Below are 22,536 nucleotides of genomic sequence, written 5' to 3'. Positions count from 1 at the left end.
GTATTGAGAGAGTGTCTCATGAAATATACATCTCATTTTAGGAAGGTCTCTAGGGGACAAAATCATACAGGAGACTCCCTTGATGTCATGCAAACGGTATAATCTAGGACATGCAATATAAAAAAAGGCAAACCTTGGAGAAGATACAATGTTATTGTTTTTATAAATGACGGCTTTCCCCAAATAATAGCTACCACCCATGTTACTGTAATAGTCTAAAGCATGTCTACTTATTGGGAAGCAATGTAGAAGTATAACTTGATTTTCTGAGAAGATTTTAAAGCCTCGTGATATAATACAGCTGCTGAGGTTCCAAGAAAACACTTATATTCTTGAGCACGTTTGATTTTTTACAGATGAAATTCATTTAACAATTAAGTGAATAACCTTTTAATTTTAAAGCGCTAAATATATATCTACACTCCTCTTCTCTAACCTCTTGAACAATTTATCAGAGCCATTTAAATTAGTGCGATGGCATGAAGTGTTACCCTTGACACACTACAAAAGAGAAATTGTTTCCAGACAAATTGGCAAAATCTTTTAATGCTATCAAATTTGCCTAATGCAGTCTCCAGGTTAATCTGTAAAAGGGTGAGTGGTATGTTTGCCCGTGTCTTAATATCCTTAGCTGTCAATGTATAAATCAGTGCTGACAAAGCTTCTTTTAAATCACACATGTTATCCACAAAGGGGAGGCCCCAGCATGCCAGGGAGCTCAGGGAAATCTTGTCCTACAAGAACGAAAAGTTCAGTAATTTTACCCTCTTTAGCACTGCTCATGGTTACATGCTTCTGATTCTTAGCAGAAATCTAAGCCCTTGTCCGTGCTAAAGCATTAAGGCCATTTGCCTCTAGGAGGACCAGGGTTTTCCGTCAAAGTTTTCTGAATGCCACCACATCTCAGATGTCCATCTGTTTTCTGAGAACAACGTTGTTTTATGAAAAAGTGACACAGGCAAGGACAATCACAAGGAAAATAAAGCATTTTTTCATCAACTGGTGGACTTCATTCTAGTCAAAGGAATGTTGATAGAAAGAGTTGCGTCCAAATTGCTGCTCATGAGCAAATCTCTGCATAAACCTCCATTTGTCTGCAGAGTGTTCAAGATAAACAATGTCAAAACTATGCAAAAGCGTAATTTATATCAGGGGTTCTGGACTATTTTTCTGCACCTCGTTTTTCTCGCCCAGCTCACTTCCTGCCCCACTACTTTTCAAACCCGGGCACTTCTGCTTTCTGTGAACAGAAAGGGGCTGTTGTCAGCCACGCGTTAGAGACAGGCTGCCGGTGCACATGAGATCTCCCCTTGTGCCATGAAATCTTTGAATTCAGGAATTAGTAAGAGGAAGGGCTCTTTTCGTCTTCGCTAGTAAGTAACGTCACAGCTCTTCAGCCAGCGTGTACCTTTGTTGGTTAGGGGATGATAAGGGCACTAGGTACTTAGAAAAGGCTCGAGGATCCTTTTCCTGCACAGGGCCCACTTCGCGGAGGAAGCCAGCTGCGGTTTTCCTTATTTTCTGCCAAGAAGAGGACGGTCTGGACGGTAACATGGGTCGTTTTTTTCAGACCTTCCCCTGACAGGCGCCAGCACAGACTTGCGTCTTCTTACTTTCTACCTCCAACCCCTCTTCTGCTCAAATTCTAGATCCCCGCTTTGTCCCATCCTTCTCTGCCCGACTTCGTGTGTTTGGATGCAATCGCTTTATCTTAACTCATGAAAATGATGCGGAGAAGATAAAGCAAGGAGTGTATATACATAGGAGCATGACCCACGGACACAGGCAGTAGCGTGGCGAAGGCGGGCGGGGGGGTGGGGGGAGGGGGTCACTGAGGGTAAAAAGAAGGACATCTGTCATACTTTCAACAATAAAGATAACTTAAAAAAAAAAAAAATCTCCAAGACCTCTGATGCCACCACTGACCTTCTATGGTTTTCTTTTCAGTGATAACTAATCTTCTGATGCTCTTTACTTTAGACACTGATGTCATTTTTCCTCGTGCTGTTAAATTTAGTCTTCGACAAGGCACTGTCTCAGAGACGTAACCCTCCGTGCCTCACAAACACCACATTTCTAAGGCTGATCTGGCGTTCTCTAACACTAAAAATAATTTAGCCTAGTTTCAGATTTTGATCAATTCTAGGTATGAGGGACAATAGATAATGTTGCTAAATATAAGTTTTTAGAATAGGTATATTAAATGACAGAAAGGTAAAAAACATTGCTAACCTGGCCTTCTTAAATATATTTGGAGACATTGCATTCTGTTACTTTTAAGGGTTTTTTCAGGGGTTTCCTTTTTTAATTTTTTTCAAGGTTTGAATAGCATACTATGTTCAAGTTAGACACATAAAACTTTCCTTCCTAATTTAACCTCAGTTGGTTTTCACTTCAGCGTCCAAGGAATATCTTATTACTAATTTATTTTTTGAAATAATTACAATATAATAAACTATTCTTAACTCTGAAACAATACTGCACATAAAAACACTTTAATAATTTCTAAGGCAGTTTCCCTCAATGTCTCAATAAAATTATTATAACTCTGCTCTGGTTTTCCAGGTTTTTTTTTTTTTTTAAGGTACAAGAAATATAGGTTTAGTCCATATTCATATAACTATTTTAATATGGCAAATGCCAAAAATTTAGCTGACTTAAAATGCATCAGAGTAATAAGGATCAATATGAAGGAATAAGAAAAATTTGTTATTTGGAAACAAAGATGACAGAGCATATTAAATTGGAGAAAAAGGGAAAAAAAATGCTGTTAAGGGTTAAGGAGATCGGCATGATGTGTTCCATTTTTTCCCTTGCATGTATAAAATTTAAATTAATATGAGTGCCTAAACACACAGTACTTATACAAATAATAGTTACTTAAGAAGTAGCCCAATACTTAAGTTATAATGGATAGAAACATAAGAATAATATCAATTAACCCATATAAATGAACACCATAGACAGAAGATTCAGCAAGTATAACATTTACCTTAACATAAAAGCACATCCATGTTAACCTGGGTATTAGTCAAGAAAATAACCAAGAGAAGGACTATTCTGAGGAATGCAAAATAAATTTCAGTATTTGTGAAATTAACCTTTTTTTTGTAACCTTTGAAGCAACATTTGTTTTTATTTTGTTTCCCACAGGAATAAAGAATTTCAGTTTTTACTGCAATAATCTATGGTATAAAGTTATATCCAATTGTCAAGTTTGGGAGGGAAAAAAAGGTAGCTTTAAGAGAGATGGTAACAGAAAATGAATAAAAGACAACTAAATTGACCTTCATGTTCTGGTAACTATAAGCAAAACAATCAAAGGTGGTGGAAACTGAAACAAACTATAATTACGAGCAGTTTTGATAAACAAACATTTGGTCCTGTTCAAAATAATCACAGAGACATTTGGTCCATGCTCAACCATGTCCCTAACCCAGTGATTTTCAAACTTTTTCATCTCATGACACACATAAACTAATTACTAAAATTCTGAGGTACACCAAAACTATATATATTTTTGCCGCTATGACACAAAATAGTTAATATTTTTAAATTGTCAAGTGAGGGTATGTTTTTATTGATTTTTTTTTTTAGAGTGAGAGGAAGGGAGAGGGAGAGACAGAAACATTGATCAGTTGCCTCTCATATGTCCCCTGACCAGAGACCAAATCCTAGTCATGTGCTCTGACCGAGAATCAAACCTGGAACTTTTTGGTATGTACAAGCTACGCTCCAACAAACTCAGTCACCTGGCCAGGGCAAACATATAGATATTATTTTGATTCATTCGCACTGGATGACTACTGGTGTGTTGGCTGTTGTCATGTTCATAGCTGACAATCTAAGGAAAAAGAGTTCAGTGTCCCTGACTAAATAGTCAGGTATTGCATGGGGGAGGAGGGTGTCAAAGGGGCAAAAAGGAGAAATATCTGTAACAAAAATAAATTAATTAAAATAAAATAAAATATATAAATTTACTAGGTTTTCTCTAAAAAAAAAAAAAAGAAAAAAGAAAATCGCTGACCTAGCCTAGGTGCCATTACCAGTTAGGCTTCCAAGACAAGAAGGGTTGTTACTGCAATACGGGCACAATGGAATTATTGTATCAACAAAACATGATAGTTTTTTAAGTGGATGAATCCTATAAACCAAAAGTAGAAATAAATATTATGGCCTATTTGAGCCCAGGGTCATTTCCAAAGCATGGGCATTTTGAACAGTACCAAATATCAAGCACCACATGGCATGGACCAAATGCTGCCAAGAATGTTTTGGACAGGACCAGATGTCCAATAAGGGCATTTACTGAATGCAGAGCAATTCACAGAGACTGTGTCTATGCCATGTCACTAGTCCTCTTAACACCTTCAATAAAAGGTATTATCATCCTGATTTTATAAATGAGAAAATGAGGCTCATTTTCTTTTTTTTTTCCTTGTTTTTTTTTTTTTTTTATCCTCATCTGAGGACATATTTCTATTTTTTGTTCAGGTAGAGTGGGAGGGAGAGAGAGGAACAGAGAGAGAGAGAAACATTGATGTGAAAGGAACACATTGAGTGGCTGCCGCCCGCACGACCGACCAGGGCCAGGGACAAACTGCAACCGAGGTACATGCCCTTAGCGGGAACCGAACCCGGGTCTCTCCAGACCGCAGGCTCTAACCGCTGAGCCAAACCGGCCAGGGCAAGGCTCATTTTTAATAAGCTATTGAATAAATTATTGAAATCTTGATTCAAATGTAAACATATGTACATCTGAAACCCCACTCAATAACGAGTGGCTAGGGTAAAAGATTCAGGAGCCATTCATTCTGTAAATGGGGGCTTCAATTAAATCTCTGTTGGCCAAGTTTCAAGAAGAAGCCAGCAAATGAAGAGAGGTAAAAGAAATTCTGAGAAGAAAGAGATCATAGGAGGGTGAAGTAAGCACGTGTGAAGGTAGGAAAAAACCTGACCCTTAAAAAACTGGTAGATTCCAGACAGACAAAAAATAAAAATGGCATTCTCTATGATAGAGAGTGCTATGGTCAGAGAATAGTAAGCAGAAGCTCTACAATGTTTACAGTAAATGTTCTCAAGAGAGAGGCCATTTGGGCTTGAGCAAAGAGCCTGTGAGCAGATTAAGTGGCAGAGGGGGCTGGAAACCTGGGAGGAAGCCAGGATATTGTGACTAGTCAGACACTAAATAGACTAGATGCTATGACATTTAATAATAATCACTGCTCTCTCAGGGAAGAGTCTATAGTCCTACAGACCCTGTAGAAGTAGGGCAAAATTCTTCTCTGTCCATAAGGCATTGCTATTGTACCCATAACAAAGATTTTTTTAAATAAAATAAATAATTTTGTACCAGGAAGTGATGGGATAAAAAATAATGCTTTGTGGAAACAAACCTGCCTGCAGTGTTAAAATTACCAAATGCGAACAAGAACTGCAGATCAATTCAATGAGCAGGCTACTGGATTAGTACAGAGGCAGCAAAGGGAGACTGTTCAGTGTTGGGGAAGCTAGAAACCCAAAGATGTGTTCTGGCTCATGGACGACATGGCAGCCACGGCAAAATCATGCCAATTCCTATTTTGTATGTATGTGAATTGGATTCCCAATTAATCAGATGTTCTGTTTTGTTTTATTTTGATTTGGAGAGTGTCTATGAAGATTGCATAGATTCATTCTTCCATGAGAGAATGGCCATCATTGATGAAAAAATTGCCAAGGTGCTGTGGAGACAAAGCAAAATGCAGATTTGAAGAGGTTATAGGTAGCGCACTTGACCATAGTTGGGGATTATCACAATTCAGTGTGCTTTTAGAGCGAGCATCAACTGGGCAAATTACAGGACCACGGACAGTTCCCCGGCACCGCCAGTGGCATTTTCCTGATATATTTTACTTTCATGAACCCAGTCAACTGCTGGTTATCTCTTAGGTCTGTAGTCAGCTTTCTGGGTGTTAAGGGGAGCTCTGGTCCTCATAATACAAAACTCAACTTAATTTTCTATCTATCTAAATGAAGAGTCATTTCTACATGTTTGTTTAGAAGGTTCTATGTCCCACTGAAGACCTGTGGCATTTAATCCAACATTGAGAATAGCAGGCCCCTTGAATGAGAAACCAACCTTCCCTTCTACGTCTCTTCAGCCTCAGTTTACTCAAAGCACTCTAGAAATGAGCTGGTATCCCTAAAAACTGCAATTTAAATTTGATATTACTGAACTTAATTTTTATAATATGTGTGTAATAAGTATGCAAGTATGAAAAGGAATGCCATGAACTAAACATGTAAACTAGCTGTTACAGGAGTCATCTTGCATTTATGACTTAAATTACGTGACAAAGCTATAGCAAGTCTTGCATTTGTATGGAAAATATATTAGAAGAACATATAGATTAACTTTCCTGTTTGCCAAATCTTCTTATTGCCAATAATCACTGCAACCCAAATTGGGTGCTTTGTTTCCTAAAATGTCATGACCATACATATTTGTTTCCCAAATGACACCATGACATACTCAAAGAGAACCAAGCTAGATCCTCTTTAACTTAAAACCTTGTCTATAAATTAACGTATGTATATATAAAAAAAAGGGATAAATAGAATATTTTCCCTAACCTTCTTTTTACCAAGAGGCAATTTCTCTGGAAAGGATGGCAAGGCTCATAGCAGACGTAGAGTTAATGGACTTGGGATAATGCAAGCAAATGGAAAGGAATGTACTTATTTATGAACAGTAAAAAGAAAAGTTCAACTGGAACATGGAGTACATTTGGAGGATGTACTGCAAAATGAAATTAGAAAAAAGGCAAGTGTGATTTACGTTACACAGTATAGCTAAAATAATGTTTGCTGAAATTTAATTATTTTTAAGTATTCATCTTGAACTCACTAAAGAACTAATGGCAAAGTATGTTAGAATTGTTTTAGTCATAGGAACCACAACTTGCAAAATACTTAATTTTTAAGTTCATATATTTGTACATTTTTTTTTCCATTTAAATCCTAGGAGAACTATAACTAGAAATGTTTTCTCATAAATACAAAAGATGTTTGGGGGATATTTATACTCATCAAGTACATGCTTAGATAATAAGCGTGCAAGTCTCAGCAATAAAGCAAGGTTTAATTAGAATATTCTCCTAAATTATTCAATTAAATGGAAATACTTCATAAATCCTTGTTTAAAAAAACAGTGGCACAATGTAGCATGTCTTTGTTCAGAATTTTATCAGAAGGTAGCAAAAGCTTTACTGCATCAGTGTTAAATACTTGAAATATATGCAAAGTTGGTAAAGAAAAGTGGTAAAAACAGTGATTATCATTTTTGTGAGGCATCAGTTGGTAATGATATGGTATCAATATTTTAATTCATCCTTGATTGGGGAGTTTGAAAACACAGATGTAAATCTTATGGGAACGTCCTGCCAGTGACTATTATAAACACTATAATTTAGTTGATATCTTAATATGATCTTGTTATTCTCAGATCTTACCGTCTAAAATATCAGAAAAAAGAAAGTGGCTTCCATTGCAGCCGGAGAAAATTAGGTAACAAAATAAAATATAAAAGACTTTAATCTGGTTAAAAAATTAATAGAGAAAAGCCATAAAGAAAGTCCACCCTGGAGATATTTAAAGGCAAGATAAATGTCCATCTGTCTGACACAGTTTTTGTGTGACTTGCCTGCAGGAAGAGGAATAAGATCTGCTAATTTGCAAAATTTCCACGGCATCAGTTTCATATTGTCAGATGCCTTGAGCATCTTTAACCAATCCACACGATTCAAGCAAGTCCTTCCCATGAAAGTCTCCTGATAACTGGGATTTGCTCTGAATAAGGCCTGAATGTGGTAAATCCAATAAGACCATTGCAGTGCATCAAACTGGCTTTCGGTGTATATAAAATATCATTCTGATGCAATCCAAGCACAGATTCCTCCTGTTTAGCCTTCTTTTTTCTCCTTTACTCTCCGAATGGCTGGGAACCATAGTCATCAGGCACACACAGGATTGTCCAAACTAAATGCGTACATTGAGATGCAAATAGGACTGTACGTCTCCTTCCCACACTGAACATTAATAATATCAATAATGCTAATATTTGTGGGCTTCTACTGATGCATTACCTGATGACTTATGGTTACCCATTTAATAATAATATGAATTAAATCTTACCCTCAGATTAAATATACTTTAACAGATGTATTTTTTAACTTTGAATGAAAAAACTAAACTTCATACGGACACCCATGAAATCGGACATTTTTTTCTTGAACATGATAGTTAAAGCTATTTTTTAATTACAGAAAAATGCCTTTTTACAGCAAAATTCTTTAAGATTGTAGCTATGACCCTAATAAATTAAATAAACCTAAAAATGTATTGTGGTATTTCAACATTGCTCTTATGGTCTTTCCCACAGTTACATGGAAGGCAGCAAAAATAGTGGGAATAGATGCTATCTTTGTACAGCCTCTTTAATAAATTCTAGCTTCCTCAGTCCATCCTAGCCACTACTCAGCACAATACAACCCACCCTCTTTGAAGATTCCTTTATATTTCCTTTTAGAAACTTTCCGACAGAACCCCCTGATAACTTCAAGCAATCCTATTTATCTCTTTCTCTCCTCGGCGGGTGAAGTACTTAATGTCAGCGTCTTGTACTATTCATTTAGTACTTTCTGATAAACATATATTTTTCCATTCTGTAGCTCCTCTTCTGAATGACCGATCGTAGACATGGGTCTATCTCATCCATTTTTAATATTGCAAATTTCTTTACATCCTTCTTTTCTGTCTTTTTACCTTATCTTTTCCAAGGCTAATTTCTAGCAGTTGATTCATAAATACTTACACAATGAAATACACTCTATGTCATAGCATTTTACTGTCTCAAATAATTTTTTACATATCTTCTTTCCCTAATACCCACAACAAATCCAATCATTTATTATAGTCATTTCATAAAAGTGAAATTTACTGATTTGTCATAGCTACAAATCCAATAAATGGGAAAATATTCTGAGACCCCAGTCCTAACCTCATCTCACTCTACACATAATAACTGCTTTAAATTTGGGCACGAGATGATACATGAGGGGGAAAATATTTTTAATAATCCTGCTAAGTCAATAATGCATTCCTTTCAGCACACTGGCTAGCATCTCACTTTTTAAGTTATCTCTAGACTTTTAAAATCACATTTTTTAAGGATAAGTGAAGAGGACATAAGGGAGAATCTCTCCATGACCTGTATCCCATTCCCAAATGTCTCCTTAAATTTGGCAGAAGGATTACTTATGGACTTGGATTCCCTGAATATCTTTCCTAAGAAGTAAAAGCCACCTGTTTTAAGGACTTAGAGCTAATACTATGGTAAGATTGTAAGTGCATTCCCAAAGGGTGGTCAACTGTAGTCATTACTAGCCTTTTACAGTGCCGTACAGTCAACTTCAGTAGGTGCTATGCAGGATTTTTATATTGTTCTGTTCAAACATAATACACAGAGGCAGTGTTGAGCGCTCTCTATCACTGAGTCTACATGAAGACTTCCCTGAGCCCTAGCTAAAGAAGATAAAAAGAAAGCAAATAAAAAAGTTTTGAACACATAAACATTCATAAGATCCTAGGGCCAGGATTTTAATGGCTCTATACAGTTTTACCTAGAAGCCTATATTTTTCTCTTTACTTTTACAGCTAGAAAGTACAATTTAAAACAAAAACCATTTACATTGAAGAAAGATATAGAGGTCAAAACTTGTGGCTTTTAAACAGTCGTCCTCTCTGATGAGGAAAAACATCTGTCTCACTTTTGCTATTGAAAAAAAATAATGTTGAATCCACCATGGTGAATTCCAAATGTAAGTTAATTCTTGACAAAGTCCCTGCCTTGTTTATTACTAGCTAAGAAAATACTGAGTTCCTGTAGTTCATCTCAGCACTAAGAGGCTTTCTTCCCCTACATTTCAAACTAATGTGAAGGATACAGAGAACACTTGATGTCCTCGCATTCACAGTGAATACAAAACCATCATTTTCAAAGGATAACGTGGTATTTTAAAATATATAAAAATATATACTGGCAATATCAGTATTGTCACTGAGATTTTAAAATCTGAAATGTATCCCCAGCACCACGGGCACTTACAACAAAGGCTTCTTTCTATACAAGACTACAGACTAAAGACGTATCAAGGCAAAATACAGAAAGACAGTTTTCTTTTGCTTGTTTCCTTTTTCTTAAAAAAAAGAAACTATACATATATTCTTTCATAAAGCTCTGAAGGGAAATAGATGTAGAAGAAATATTTATACAGAGGGAAAGGCATGATCTTGTTGCCCTCACACTTTCGGCGTTTAATGAAAATGGTGATCTAAAAGCTATGTAAAAAGCTGTAGCTCCAGGCTGCAGGTGTGTCTAACAAGAAAATATTATCTACTCTTTCAGGAAAAAACAGTTTATGTTCTGCATATCCAATAAACACCAATAACAACTGAAAAGAGAGTTATTGAAATAAGCTGACAGTAAAAGGCAGAAAATACATTGCAAATATCTTTTAATCAAATCACTTCCTTAGATTTAACAAGATTAATCACAGGCTTTGAAGAATGAATTTGAAAACAAGTTCAGATTCAAGACATCTTTTAAATGAGAATCCCTTCAGAGAGATTTTGAAAACAATGTAATCAAGCATAAAGATACATCTGGCTTTCACCACTTTTTATTACACTTTCTTTAATACAAATTTAACTTCAAAATAGAATGACTTTAAGAGGACAGTATACATTTTAAAACATACTTACAAATTTTTAATGTCAACTGCTCCACGAAAAGCCTTCCTCGGAATCGCCTGAATTTGGTTTTCACTGAGATCTCTAAAAACAAAACAAAACAAAAACAAGATCAATATTTAATTACAGAATATTTGAAAATTATTTTAATAAATTTGTTTGATAAGTGATAGAATACTTCTAAAAAATACTAAAAGCATCATACCGAAATCCATACTATTATATGTAATTTTGAATACAAATTTTTTATGTTTTTTGGTGTAAATTAAAGGGTGAACTAAATGGTATCTTGAAGTACTTTTCCAGATCTTTAATTGCATAATAAATTAAATATAGAATATGGTTCTCCTAAATTTTAGAGTTGATTCGATTCTGTGCAATAAAATATTTATTTAAAACAAGTAGGAAAGTTTTCATAACTCAATTTCAAAGGGGTTCTAAAGTTTTAGTACTGATATTTCTACATCACTGACATTACCTATCAAATATATAAGAAAACAGTCCATTTTAACATCCTAGAGAAGAGTGGGAAAAAACTGATAAAATCTGGGCAGTATGATTAAGTTTTCGCAGCAGTTTAAGTAATCTTGAAAATGGAACATGGCAGTACTAACCCAACAATAAAACCAACAGTTCCTGCATGAAATATTAACAGCAAGCTGAATTAAAACCTTCTTTAAATAATTCTATTATAACCATAAACACCGCCTGTCTATATTTGCATTTTAATTTAATTGAGAAATACATTTTAATCAAAGGGAAAAAGCACTCTAAGTTGGAATGAGAAGTTAGTAAAAAAAAAAATCCCTCATCTCATGAAATGGATCATTATTTTACCTTCATAGTTCAGAGGCAATTCTATGTGCTCACATAGGATTATTAGCCTTAACAAGTAGGATATAAATACACAATGAGAAATACCACTGAAAACAGAAAATGCTTGCCTCATTTTAAATGACGCTACTACATAGCAGAAAGTTGATTAAAATAGCCATGTTGGTGCTAAAACTATCACTAAAATTCTAATATAACTGATGCGCATGAAGAAAGATGAACCTACGAACCGCGGAGGCATAGCTGATAAAAACAGTCATTTTCCAGTAGTGTGGAGGGACACTGCACGGATCCATCCACATGCTCTCGCCTAACGCTTCTCATGGCCAGAGCTGGTTGTTCCCGCACTTACAGCCACGCAATCGAGATAACTGGCAGATAGAAAGATTTAGTGTGTGGTCTTGACCTCATTAACACCACGTTTTAAACAACTAGGATTTACTTTTATATCTCAATATCCACAGTGTTCAAATAAAAAACTGTTTGTTAAACAATTTTTAAAGAAATATGTGTTAGTCTATTTAAAGAGTAAAGATCGTTAGCAAAAAAAAAACAACAAGAAGAAGAAAAAACACATATATTATTTCAAACAGTAAATTTGCAGTATGTGCTTATACGGAAGTTCAGGCAGCTGTCCGTCTCCTAACTGCATGTAGCTCCGTTACTGCTTTCAATCGGCTGGTGTAACCCTAAGAGCGATAAAACTTCATTTCCTTAAAAAGTGCTTATTTCTTCAGCTTGTCATGAATGGAGGCCGACTTCCTTTGTTTAGTCACATAGGGTAGACGATATATATTTAAAAGCCTGATACTAGAAAGTGTTCAATGAAGGCTACCAAGCAAGGAGAAGGTAAAGAGAGATGTCGGAGAAAGAAAAAATCAGAAAGTAATGACATGAAGAGGGAGGGACGAAAGGTTGAACTCAGTGGATTTGAATCTATCATGCTCCCTGAAAGCCACCAGCAGAGTTTTTCCTGTGGTGTTGCTGGTTAATTCAACGCACTTACTCTTATCCTCCTCTTTTATTTTCCACTTCTCCTAAGACAAAGACAGCTTTCGAGATGGTAGGTGAATAACGGGCAAAGTTTTCTGCAGATTTTGCCTGCTTCCCGGGCTCTGCCTCTTCATCCAGCCAGCTGGGGCCATTTCCGTTGCCACCCGCAGGCGCAGCTCTGCCCAGTCCCTAGGCACAGCTTATCCGAGGGGCACGGTCTCACGCGGGAGACGCGGAGGGAGAGGAGAGTCCGGGGATGGTGTATGTGGATCATCGAGACACCACTGAGGATCACTGGAATGCAGTCAGAACCCCATTCCCTCTGAATCTGATTTTAGTCCTTCTGATTCCTGGGGGCAGAATTCTAGGACCTGGAAGGGTTTTATCCTGCGAACACATACACATCTTTTCTTTTTACAAAAGAGTAAGCAACTGTCCACCTCTGAGGCTCCTTACTCCGCTGTAAAGGGTTTAGGGGTCTCTGCTCTGTGCCCAGCCCTCTCCAGCGGGCCACACCAGGTGTGAACCCCAGATCCCTTAAGGTAAGTGGGCCTTGGTACCCATAACAGGAGGAAGTAACTAGGCATATTTTCAGTACCTATTGTATTCAATAGTTAATTTTTAGAAATAATAAATGATCAATTTTGATCTCTATTTCCTTTAATCTCCATAGTCACCATGGAAAGTAGGTATTATTGTTCTGGTTTTATAGGAAAGGAAACTAAGCTTCAGAGATGTCAGGTATTCGTACTAAATGAGGCAATTCATTAACGTAAGTGTATGGGAAAAAAAACAGATAAATATTGAGTCCAGATTTGGGGATTTTAAAGGTGATACCAGGAACTACCTAATCAATCTCAGTATGTCCTTCCTAGAACTTGGAAGGCTTTTTCTTAACTCATCCTAGCCTCTGATTTATGTCAATTGCAAAATGATGGATAAGACTGTGTTAGAACAATGACATATTTTCTACGTATAATTAAGTGGAGATTAGCAGTTATTTCTATCCAACATATAATTAATTATTTAATATCTGATACATGCAGGGCACTGGCTGCTGTTGCAAGGACTACTGAGTATGTAAGTCCCATTTGCTGGCTTCAGGAATTTTCAAATCCAGTAAAGAAGAAGATGCTAATAGCCAAGTAGAAAGCCAAGTGAGAGTCTTAAAACGTGAGAAAACAGAATAAGGAGAAAGGTAATGTGAATGTGTTGAGACATAAAGGTAGAGGGCAGGGTGAGGACAGCACTTCTGGAAAAATAAATTGCACAAGCAAGGACATGGAGGAGGAAAAGCAGGGCATTTGATGGGAGTAGATTTTGGTCTGGTTTGTTAGAAGGTGTAACATATGTAGGGGAGTAATGGGAAATGAGGTTGGAAGGTCAAGTCAATGATGTGGTAAGTAGACTTTTTGGTACCAATTAAGGAGTGGATTCCTGTTTCAGCAGATAGTGGTGGGGAAGGAAGGGCGATGGACTGAAGCAGGACAGAGGCTCTTCCTTAGATAAATTAAACCAGCAATGAATACCTGGGGTCAAAGGGAGGAGTTCAGACGACCACAGACAAGACTCCTATGCTGATTGGAGAGAAAGTGTAGTCAGAATCACAAGCAATATAACAACCATGAACACATTGCTTGCTTACCCGGGGCCAATTAATGGATGAGGCATTTCTCACTGTAGATCGAAAAGGTGGAGAAGATTGAAAGTGGTGTCAGGGACACATGGAGGACCAAAACTTAGAAGTGAATTTTATGCGAACATGGATTAGGCAAGAGAGAAAGGGGACAGAAGTGATTTTGAATTTAGATGAGGAGGACTGTAAACAAAATTGGGCAATGAGAAGAGCCAGTCATAGAGTCCATTGTGAGTTACAGAGGTGTAATACATATCACGCAGTGTAACGACAACCAAGATAATGTGTGGTGAGTAACCCATGAGTGGTATCTGAGAAAGGTGATCTAGGAGATCAGAAAAGTAAGAGACATTGGAGGCTTGATGGATTCAGGCCACTTTCGAAACAGAGTTGGATCTTTTTGAACCTTGATGAACATTACTGAGCTCAGTAATGCTCACCCTCCAGTGTTAGAGAAGGAGCGGTAGGTGGTGGGGAGCAGCAATCTAGAGAGAGAGGCAGCGTGCCACAGGGATTGAGAGCATACGCTGCAGACATCGACTCTCCGAGATTAAATTCCTGCTCTGTCATTTACTAATCATGTGGCCTTGATAAACTTGCTTACTCTTTACGTGCTTCTGTTTCTTCATCTATACGTTGAAATAATAATTTGGTCTACCTCACAGGACTGTTAGGTGGATTCAATGAATTCATACTTTTAAAAATACTCAAAAAGGCCCTGTCCAATTTGGCTGAGCAGTTAAAGCATCAGCCTACAGACCAAAGGGTTGCAGGTCTGATTCCTGGTCAAAGGCACATACCTGGGTTACAGGTTCAATCCACAGCCCTGGTCTGGGTCATTCAGGAGGCAACCAATCAATGTGTCTGTCGGTTTCTTTCTTTCTTTCTTTCTTTCTTTCTTTCTTTCTTTCTTTCTTTCTTTCTTTCTTTCTTTCTTTCTTTCTTTCTTTCTTTCTTCCTTCCTTCCTTCCTTCCTTCCTTCCTTCCTTCCTTCCTTCCTTTCTCTCTCTCTCTCTCTCTCTCTCTCTCTCTCTCTCTTTCTCTCTTTCTCTCTTTCCCTCCCTCTCTTCTACTCCATCTAACAATCAGTGGAAAAATATCCTCAGGTGAGGATTAACAACAACAACAACAACAACAAAATACTCAAAAAGTACTTGGCACATAGTAACACTATAGAGGTCTTGGTTATATGTATGCTACAATTATTTCACTAGGAAATGCTACATACCCCTGAGTGTATTTGTTTTGTTTCTTGAAGATTATAGTAGAAAAAGTGAAACATAACTTATGATAGAGCAGTATCCTGTGAACTGTGTGGAATGAAAGGAATGAGTCAGAACTACTGAGTTAGAGAGAGCGAGCTGCCAAGGAGAGTCTGTAATGATATCACTAGGCAATAGAGTATAAAAACTATGTTCCAAGGTACCCCCATGTTCGTAGCAGCGCTATTTACAATAGCTAAGATCTGGAAACAGCCCTAATGTCCATCAGTAGACGAATGGATAAAAAAACGGTGGTACACATACACAATGGAGTACTATGCAGATGTAAGAAAGAAAGATCTCTTATCCTTTGAGACGGCATGGAGGGACCTGGAAAGTATTATCCTAAGCGAAACAAGCCAAACAGAAAAAGACAAGTATCATATGATCTCACTTATTTGTGGAATATAATGAACATAACAGTCTGAGAAAGGGGGTTGTCCCAGAGACATGGAAGTGGGGTACAGACTGACAATCCCCAGAAGAGGGGGTGGGGGAGAGAGAAACCACAGAACTCATATGCATGTGTGCATGAACAATGGACATGGACAAGAAAGCTGGGGACAGGGCAGGGAGGAAGGGGGAGGGGGGAATCAGTGGGGGGAAAAGGAGAAACATCAGAAACAAACAAAAATTAATTAAAAAAAAACTGACACATGCACATGGTAAAAAACTGAAAGTGGTAAAAACAGTAGAATTAAATGTGCGTTTCCCTCCAATCTTTGATTCCTATTCATGGGGTTCTTCGCCTCATAGGAAAACCCTGTTCTTAATTCTTATGTATATTTCTAGAGACAGATAAATGCATATCTAAGCATACATATTTATGATTGTTTTTATACAAATGCTAGCATGCTATCTATTCTCTTTTTCATCCTGCTTTTTAAAGTTAGTGAAATATAATAGAGATAATTTAATTTCAGTATGTCTGCCTTATTCTTTTAAATGGTTACAGAGACTTTTGTTGTATGAACGCACCATACTTTCAAGACAGCCTTCCACTGATGTTCACTGATGTTGTTGCCAGTCTTTTTGCCACTGCAGTGATGCAGTGAGTATCCCTGTGCATTTGTCTACACAGTAACAGCAGAGAATCAAAAGGGCAGCCACTGGATCAGCAGATGTGTGACTTACCAATTTTGATACAGGTTGTTCAACTTCTCACCCAAGAAATCATACAAATGTATGTATACCTCTTATAAAAATGAGTGCTAGTTTCTCTCAATCTCACTAACACTGTATACTTTTAAATAAAATATTTGGATCTTTGTGAAAAAAACAAAAAAAAATTATGTGTTCCAAGGTAGGGAAGTAGTTTGATTGACGTTGATTTTTAGGAAGATTAAACTAGAAATTGAATTTCGAAGCAGGAAGGGACAATGAGTAGTGAAGTAATATTGGACAGCTTCAGTGGAGGAAGACAGTGGGTCTCCAGTGAACTAGGAAATTCTACTTGGAGAATGTTAAATAATAAAGTTGGGAGTTGAGGTCAGGTCCAACTATAATGTCTTCAATGTAAGTTAAGGCTATTGTCATCTTGGGGAGAGCTTGAAGCCCCTTAAATTTCCTGATTAAGAAAATTACAAATTTCAAAAAGTGAAAAACGCATTTTGGGAAGACAAGTGCTGTAATTGGAATTGGAAAACTGGGATTGAAGACTAGATTAGTTTTGTGATATTTTAGAAACAAATATGGACAGGTATTGAGTGCTCATAGAATATAAAATTAATATTGTTAAAATGCCCATACTACTCAAAGCAATCTACATATTTAGTATAAACCCTATCAAAATTCCAATAGCATGTTTCATAGAAATAGAACAAACCACCCTAAAATTTGTAGAAAACCAAAAAAGACATTGAACATACAAATAAATCTTGATAAAAAAGATCAAAGCTGGAGGCATCATGCTCCCTGAATCTAACTATATTACACAGCCATAGTAATTAAAACAGTATGGCATTGCATAAAAAAGACACATAGACCAATGGAACAGAATAGAGTGCCCAGAAATAAGCCTGTGTATATACAGTCAATTAATTTGAGACAAAGTTTCCAAAAATATAGTTAAAGGATGACTCTCCAATAAGTAATGTTTGGAAAACTGGACAGTCACATACAAAGCAATGAAATTGGATGCTATCTTACACCATACACAAAAATCAACTCCAAATGGATAAAATATGAATATATGATCTGAAACCATAAAACTCATAGAAGAAAATATAAAGGATAAGCTCTTTGACATCAGTTTTGGCAACAATTTATTTTTTAATAGGTTTTAATTTATTTTTTAGAGAGAGAGGAAGGGAGAGAGAGAGATAGAAACATTGATGTGAGAGAGAAACATCAATTGACTGTCTCCTGCATGCCCTCTACTTGGGATTGAGCCGGCAACCCAGACATGTGCCCTGACGGGGAATTGTGTCGGGACCTCTCAGTCCATGGGACGATGCTCAACCCACTGAATCACACAGGCCGGGGGTGGCAATGATTTCTTAATTTCTTGGGTTTGACAACAAAAGCAAAGGTTATGAAAGCAAACATAAAAATAGGACTATATCAAACTGAGAAGTTTTGCACCACAAAGCAAACTATCAATAAATAAAAGGCAACTAACAGAATGAGAGAAAATATTTGCAAATCATGCATCTGATGAGGAGTTACTATGCATAATATATAAAGCACAAACACAACTCAATAGCAAAAAACATTAAACAATTTGATGAAAAAGAGGCAGAAAAACAAAATATTTTTTTCCCCAATAAGGCACATAAGTGGGTCAACAGGTACACGAAAAAGTACTAAACATCACTATACAAATCAAATGCAAATTAAAACCAAAATGAGATACCACCTTACTGCTGATAGAATGGCTATTATCTAAAAGACAAGAGATACCAAGCATTGGTGAGGATGTGAGGAAAGGGAACCCTTGTGCACTGTTGGTGGGAATGTAAACTGGTGTAGCCACTATGGAAGACAGTATGGAGGTTCCTCAAAAATTAAAAAATAAAACTACCATGACCCAACAATTCCACTTGTGGGTACATATTTGCAGGAAGGAAAATCAATATCTTGAATAAATATCCACAACCCTATGATCATTGTAGCATTATTTACAAGGACATGGAAACAATCTAAGTGTCCTTCAATGAATGAACGGGTGAAAAAATGTGGACAAAGAAATGTGCGCAATTGGAAGGATACAATGAAATATTATTCAGCTATACAGGGTGGGGCAAAAGTACGTTTACAAATGTAAGTACACAAAACATAGTTTATTCTTGTATTATTATTATTTATTAGTTATTATATGGTTTTCCATAAGAACAACTATAAGACTACTTTCAACCCACCCTGTATAAAAAGAAGAAATTCTGCATTTGGAACAACGTGGATGGAGCTTGAGATTATTTTGCTAAGTGAAAAGGGTCAGAGGGAGAAAGATGTTACTGTAACATATAAGTCAAATACTTTAAAGTTGTATGATCTCACTTATATATGGAACCTAAAATAAACTGAACCCAGTAAGAGATAACAGATTGGTGGTTGCCGGAAGCTAGGGTAGGAGTTGGGGGAAATGGTCGAATGTGGTCAAAATGTATAAACTTCAGTTATGATTAGTAAATTCGGGGATGTAGTGTACAACATAGTGGCTATAGAGAATGTACTATATATTTGAAAGTTGCTAAGAAAGTAGAACTTAAAAGTTCTCACCTAAAAAAAATGTTTTTATAAGTATGTGAGGTGATGGATGTTAACTAAACTGACTGTGGTAATCATTTTGCAATATATACATATATCAAACCATTATGTTGTACACCTGAAATGAATACAATGTTGTATGTCAGTTATATCTCAATAAAACTAGAGGAATGCCCCCCCAAAGGTATTACAAATACTCAGGCACAATAATTTGGCATTTTCCTCCAAATTAAAAATATTGACGTCCTTAAACCTGAAAGTCTAGTTTATTCATTGTCTGAGATGGCAAGAAAGAAAAACTTTTCCCTTATGATGTTAATCGGATAGAAAATATTTGAATGAGGGTGAATATAAGTGGTGTTTGTACAATTAGAAAGACACAGGACCCCCAAGCGCCAGGCCTGAGAGGTGGCCTTAGTGGTCCTCAGCCAGGAAACCTGGAGTTTCCCATTTTAGATCCTCTCTTCTCCCTCCGACTCTCCTCTTGCCTTTCTATAACCTATCTCGCTACATCACTTATCAAACTCCTCACTGATGCTCCAATCACTGCAAGGGAAAGGAGGGAGTACTCCAGAGCTCTATAAGTCTCAAACAATAAACTGGTCAGCACACCCTCTTTGACCTCATCTTCCTCAACTCCCCTCACCCATTCTCCAGCCTTCTGGGACTTTCTTAAAAAACGTCAACACATCTCACTCTCAGGATACATTTTGCACCTCAGTTTCCATGTCACACCTTCATGTAAGCCTTCCCTGCTCTTCATTCTGCTTTTATAAAATCATGTTTTCAAGTCCCTCAGCTTTTGAAAATTCTGTTGTTGTTGTTTTTTGCCTTAAGTCCCCAGTTTTTTATCACCTTGAAATGGAGAGTTAAACATTGTTCAAGACCCATCGCAAATAGTACCTCCCTCAACATAGTTTTTCTCCAATTCCCCAGCTGAGCTTAGTGATGGGATCCCCGCAACCTGTGAGTGTGTGATGCTGTGCAAGGGGCTGAGCTGCATTCTTCATTTGCTCATCTGGAAAATGAGCCCGTATGTATATCTCTTAGGGCCATTTAGCCTGGTCCAAATAACAATACTGTTATTAATATAAATTAGTACTTAATGAACTCTGATACAATTATTGAATGATTATAAAATACAATTATTATTGGTGAGTTAGTTGTTTCCTCTTCTGTACTTTTAAAGTGACTTGCACACATATTTATTCTAACACTTCCAACATTTCAGTTGAAGTCTTTTATTTTAGGTACCTGCCTTTCCTGTTAGGCAACATGATCAATGAAGGCAGGAATTTTATTCATCTTGTTTCTGCAAAACTCCTGGCATAGGATAGGCCTCCAGCAAGAGAGGTAGGGAAGAAAAAGACGTTCTGAAGGAAAAACTTACAAAACATGGCAACTTGCTGGAGGTATATGCATTAGAGATGGAGATGCTGAGTATAAGCCTGTGCTCGGCACCCGATAAATAGCAAAATCTAATGTTATGGACACAAAGAGGGAAATCAGGAGAGTAAACTGGGCTTCTGAGAAGGCTTTTTGATATACTGGTATTAGGCAATGTTTCACAAAACGTTGGAGATAAGACATTAGAGCTCAATGAATAGATCAGAGAGGAATGCAGATTAATGCGTCTTTGTGCCACGGTGAGAATTGGACTATGCACCCCAGAAACAAATCTTCTTTCAGATGGATGTATCGATGCACTTCAAATTTGCAGGTTATTGTCCCCAGTGCTCAGTGTACTCAAATTTTAATGTTTGAAAATGGGAGAGTCAGCTGTGTCCCTTCCCCCCTCTCATTCATGCATTCAGCAGCGTTTACGGACAGTCTGAGAGCTGATACAATTGTTGCTTTGTGATCATGCCATCTCCTTTATGATGTTACAATCACCCACCAAACTGCTGCTTCTTGATAATCAGAGCTGCCTCTTCTATCTCTGTCCTTTCTTTTCCAGGCCTTAATATTATCCTATACAGAAAAGTTGCTCTTATCATTCTTTGTCAGATGTATGAATGGTCTCTTTTCAGGGACTGTCGGGGCTGTTCCTCCACTAAAAATTGTTTTGTGATTGAGATGCTGCAGCAGATCCTAGTATTCACAACTAAGGCTTTACTGAACAGAGTGGTAGTAACAGGTACCTACTTTTCTTCTCGTTGCTAATGTACCTGGATAACATAGTGCTTTCTTCCTCTTAATAAAAAGTGTCATAGCCCTGGCAAGTTTGGCTCAGCAGTTAGAGCATTGGCCTGCGGACCAGAGAGACCCAAGTTCGGTTCCCGCTAAGGACACCTACCTCAGTTGCAGTTTGTCCGTGGCCCAGGTTGGAGTCATGTGGGTGGCAACCACTCAATGTGTCTCTCTCACATCAATGTTTTTCTCTCTCTTCCTCCCTCTCTCCTTCCCGCTCTATCTGAAAATAAAAATGCAAAAATGTCCTCGGGTGAGGATAAAAAAAGTGTCATAGAAGTTTTTTACACAACTAAGACCCCATTCAATTGTGGAAAAGCGCACACTCCAGGACAGATGAAATAAGATAATACTCAAAGCTGACATCTACTGGGCAATGACTGACCGCCAGACCACACACTTTGATTTATTTGTTTCCATAATCATATCAGGATGTACTTTTTACTCACATTTAAAGACGAGGAGCTGAGGGTTACAGAGGTTACATAATTTCCCTGTGGTCATAGAGCTAGTAAGCTAGAGGATCAGGGATTCGAACTCAACTCTGAAGTCCTCCTAACCTCATACTTAACTATGGCTGTCCTGCCTCACACCAGAGGTGGCTTCTGTAGTGTCCGGGCTCTCTGGAGCTGTGGTTTCAGAATGGGGTTGTAGGATGACCCATAAGAATCCTCTGGGAGGTTGTTTAAAAAACAGACACACCCCTGAGCTCCATCCCAGAAATACTGAAGAAACTCCAGGAGGGGTATTTTCTAGCTTTTGGTTAAAAATGGGAAGCACCATTAAAATAAAGAAGAATATACACAGCATAAAAGGTATATATAGGCTATGAGAGGCCAAATTTTATTGTGGCAAAATACATAAAACATACACTCGACCATTTTCACCACTGTGAGCGCACAGTTCACGGGCAGTAAGTGCATTTGTGCTATGCAACCTTCCCTACCATCGATGTCTAGACCTGTGCAGTGGCCACATTCACAACTCTTTTCACAAAGGAACAATCTCACAGCCAGGATACTGACCGTGACATAATAATTCACAATGCAAATAATTTTTCTTTTTTCTCCCTTCCCTTCAAAACAGTATCATAACCCTGCTTCATATACACATCAACCTTTC

At 37.4% G+C, this 22,536-nt stretch overlaps 1 protein-coding gene across 4 annotated transcripts in view; it reads right to left on the bottom strand.

The window, feature by feature from the left end:
* The window catches only part of SLIT2 (slit guidance ligand 2), a 354,005-nt gene that overhangs the window by 136,917 nt on the left and 194,552 nt on the right, over window positions 1-22,536 (bottom strand). For all 4 annotated transcript variants that reach the window (XM_036273426.1, XM_036273434.1, XM_036273409.1 and 1 more), the window contains exon 5: window positions 10,804-10,875. In XM_036273426.1, coding sequence (XP_036129319.1) covers window positions 10,804-10,875 — 72 coding nt within the window. The remainder of the gene's footprint in view (window positions 1-10,803; window positions 10,876-22,536) is intronic.

This window comes from Molossus molossus, unplaced genomic scaffold (genome assembly GCF_014108415.1).
Source record: "Molossus molossus isolate mMolMol1 unplaced genomic scaffold, mMolMol1.p scaffold_m16_p_1, whole genome shotgun sequence".
Classification (NCBI taxonomy): Eukaryota; Metazoa; Chordata; class Mammalia; order Chiroptera; family Molossidae; genus Molossus; species Molossus molossus.
This window is presented reverse-complemented; position numbering and strand designations above follow the sequence as displayed.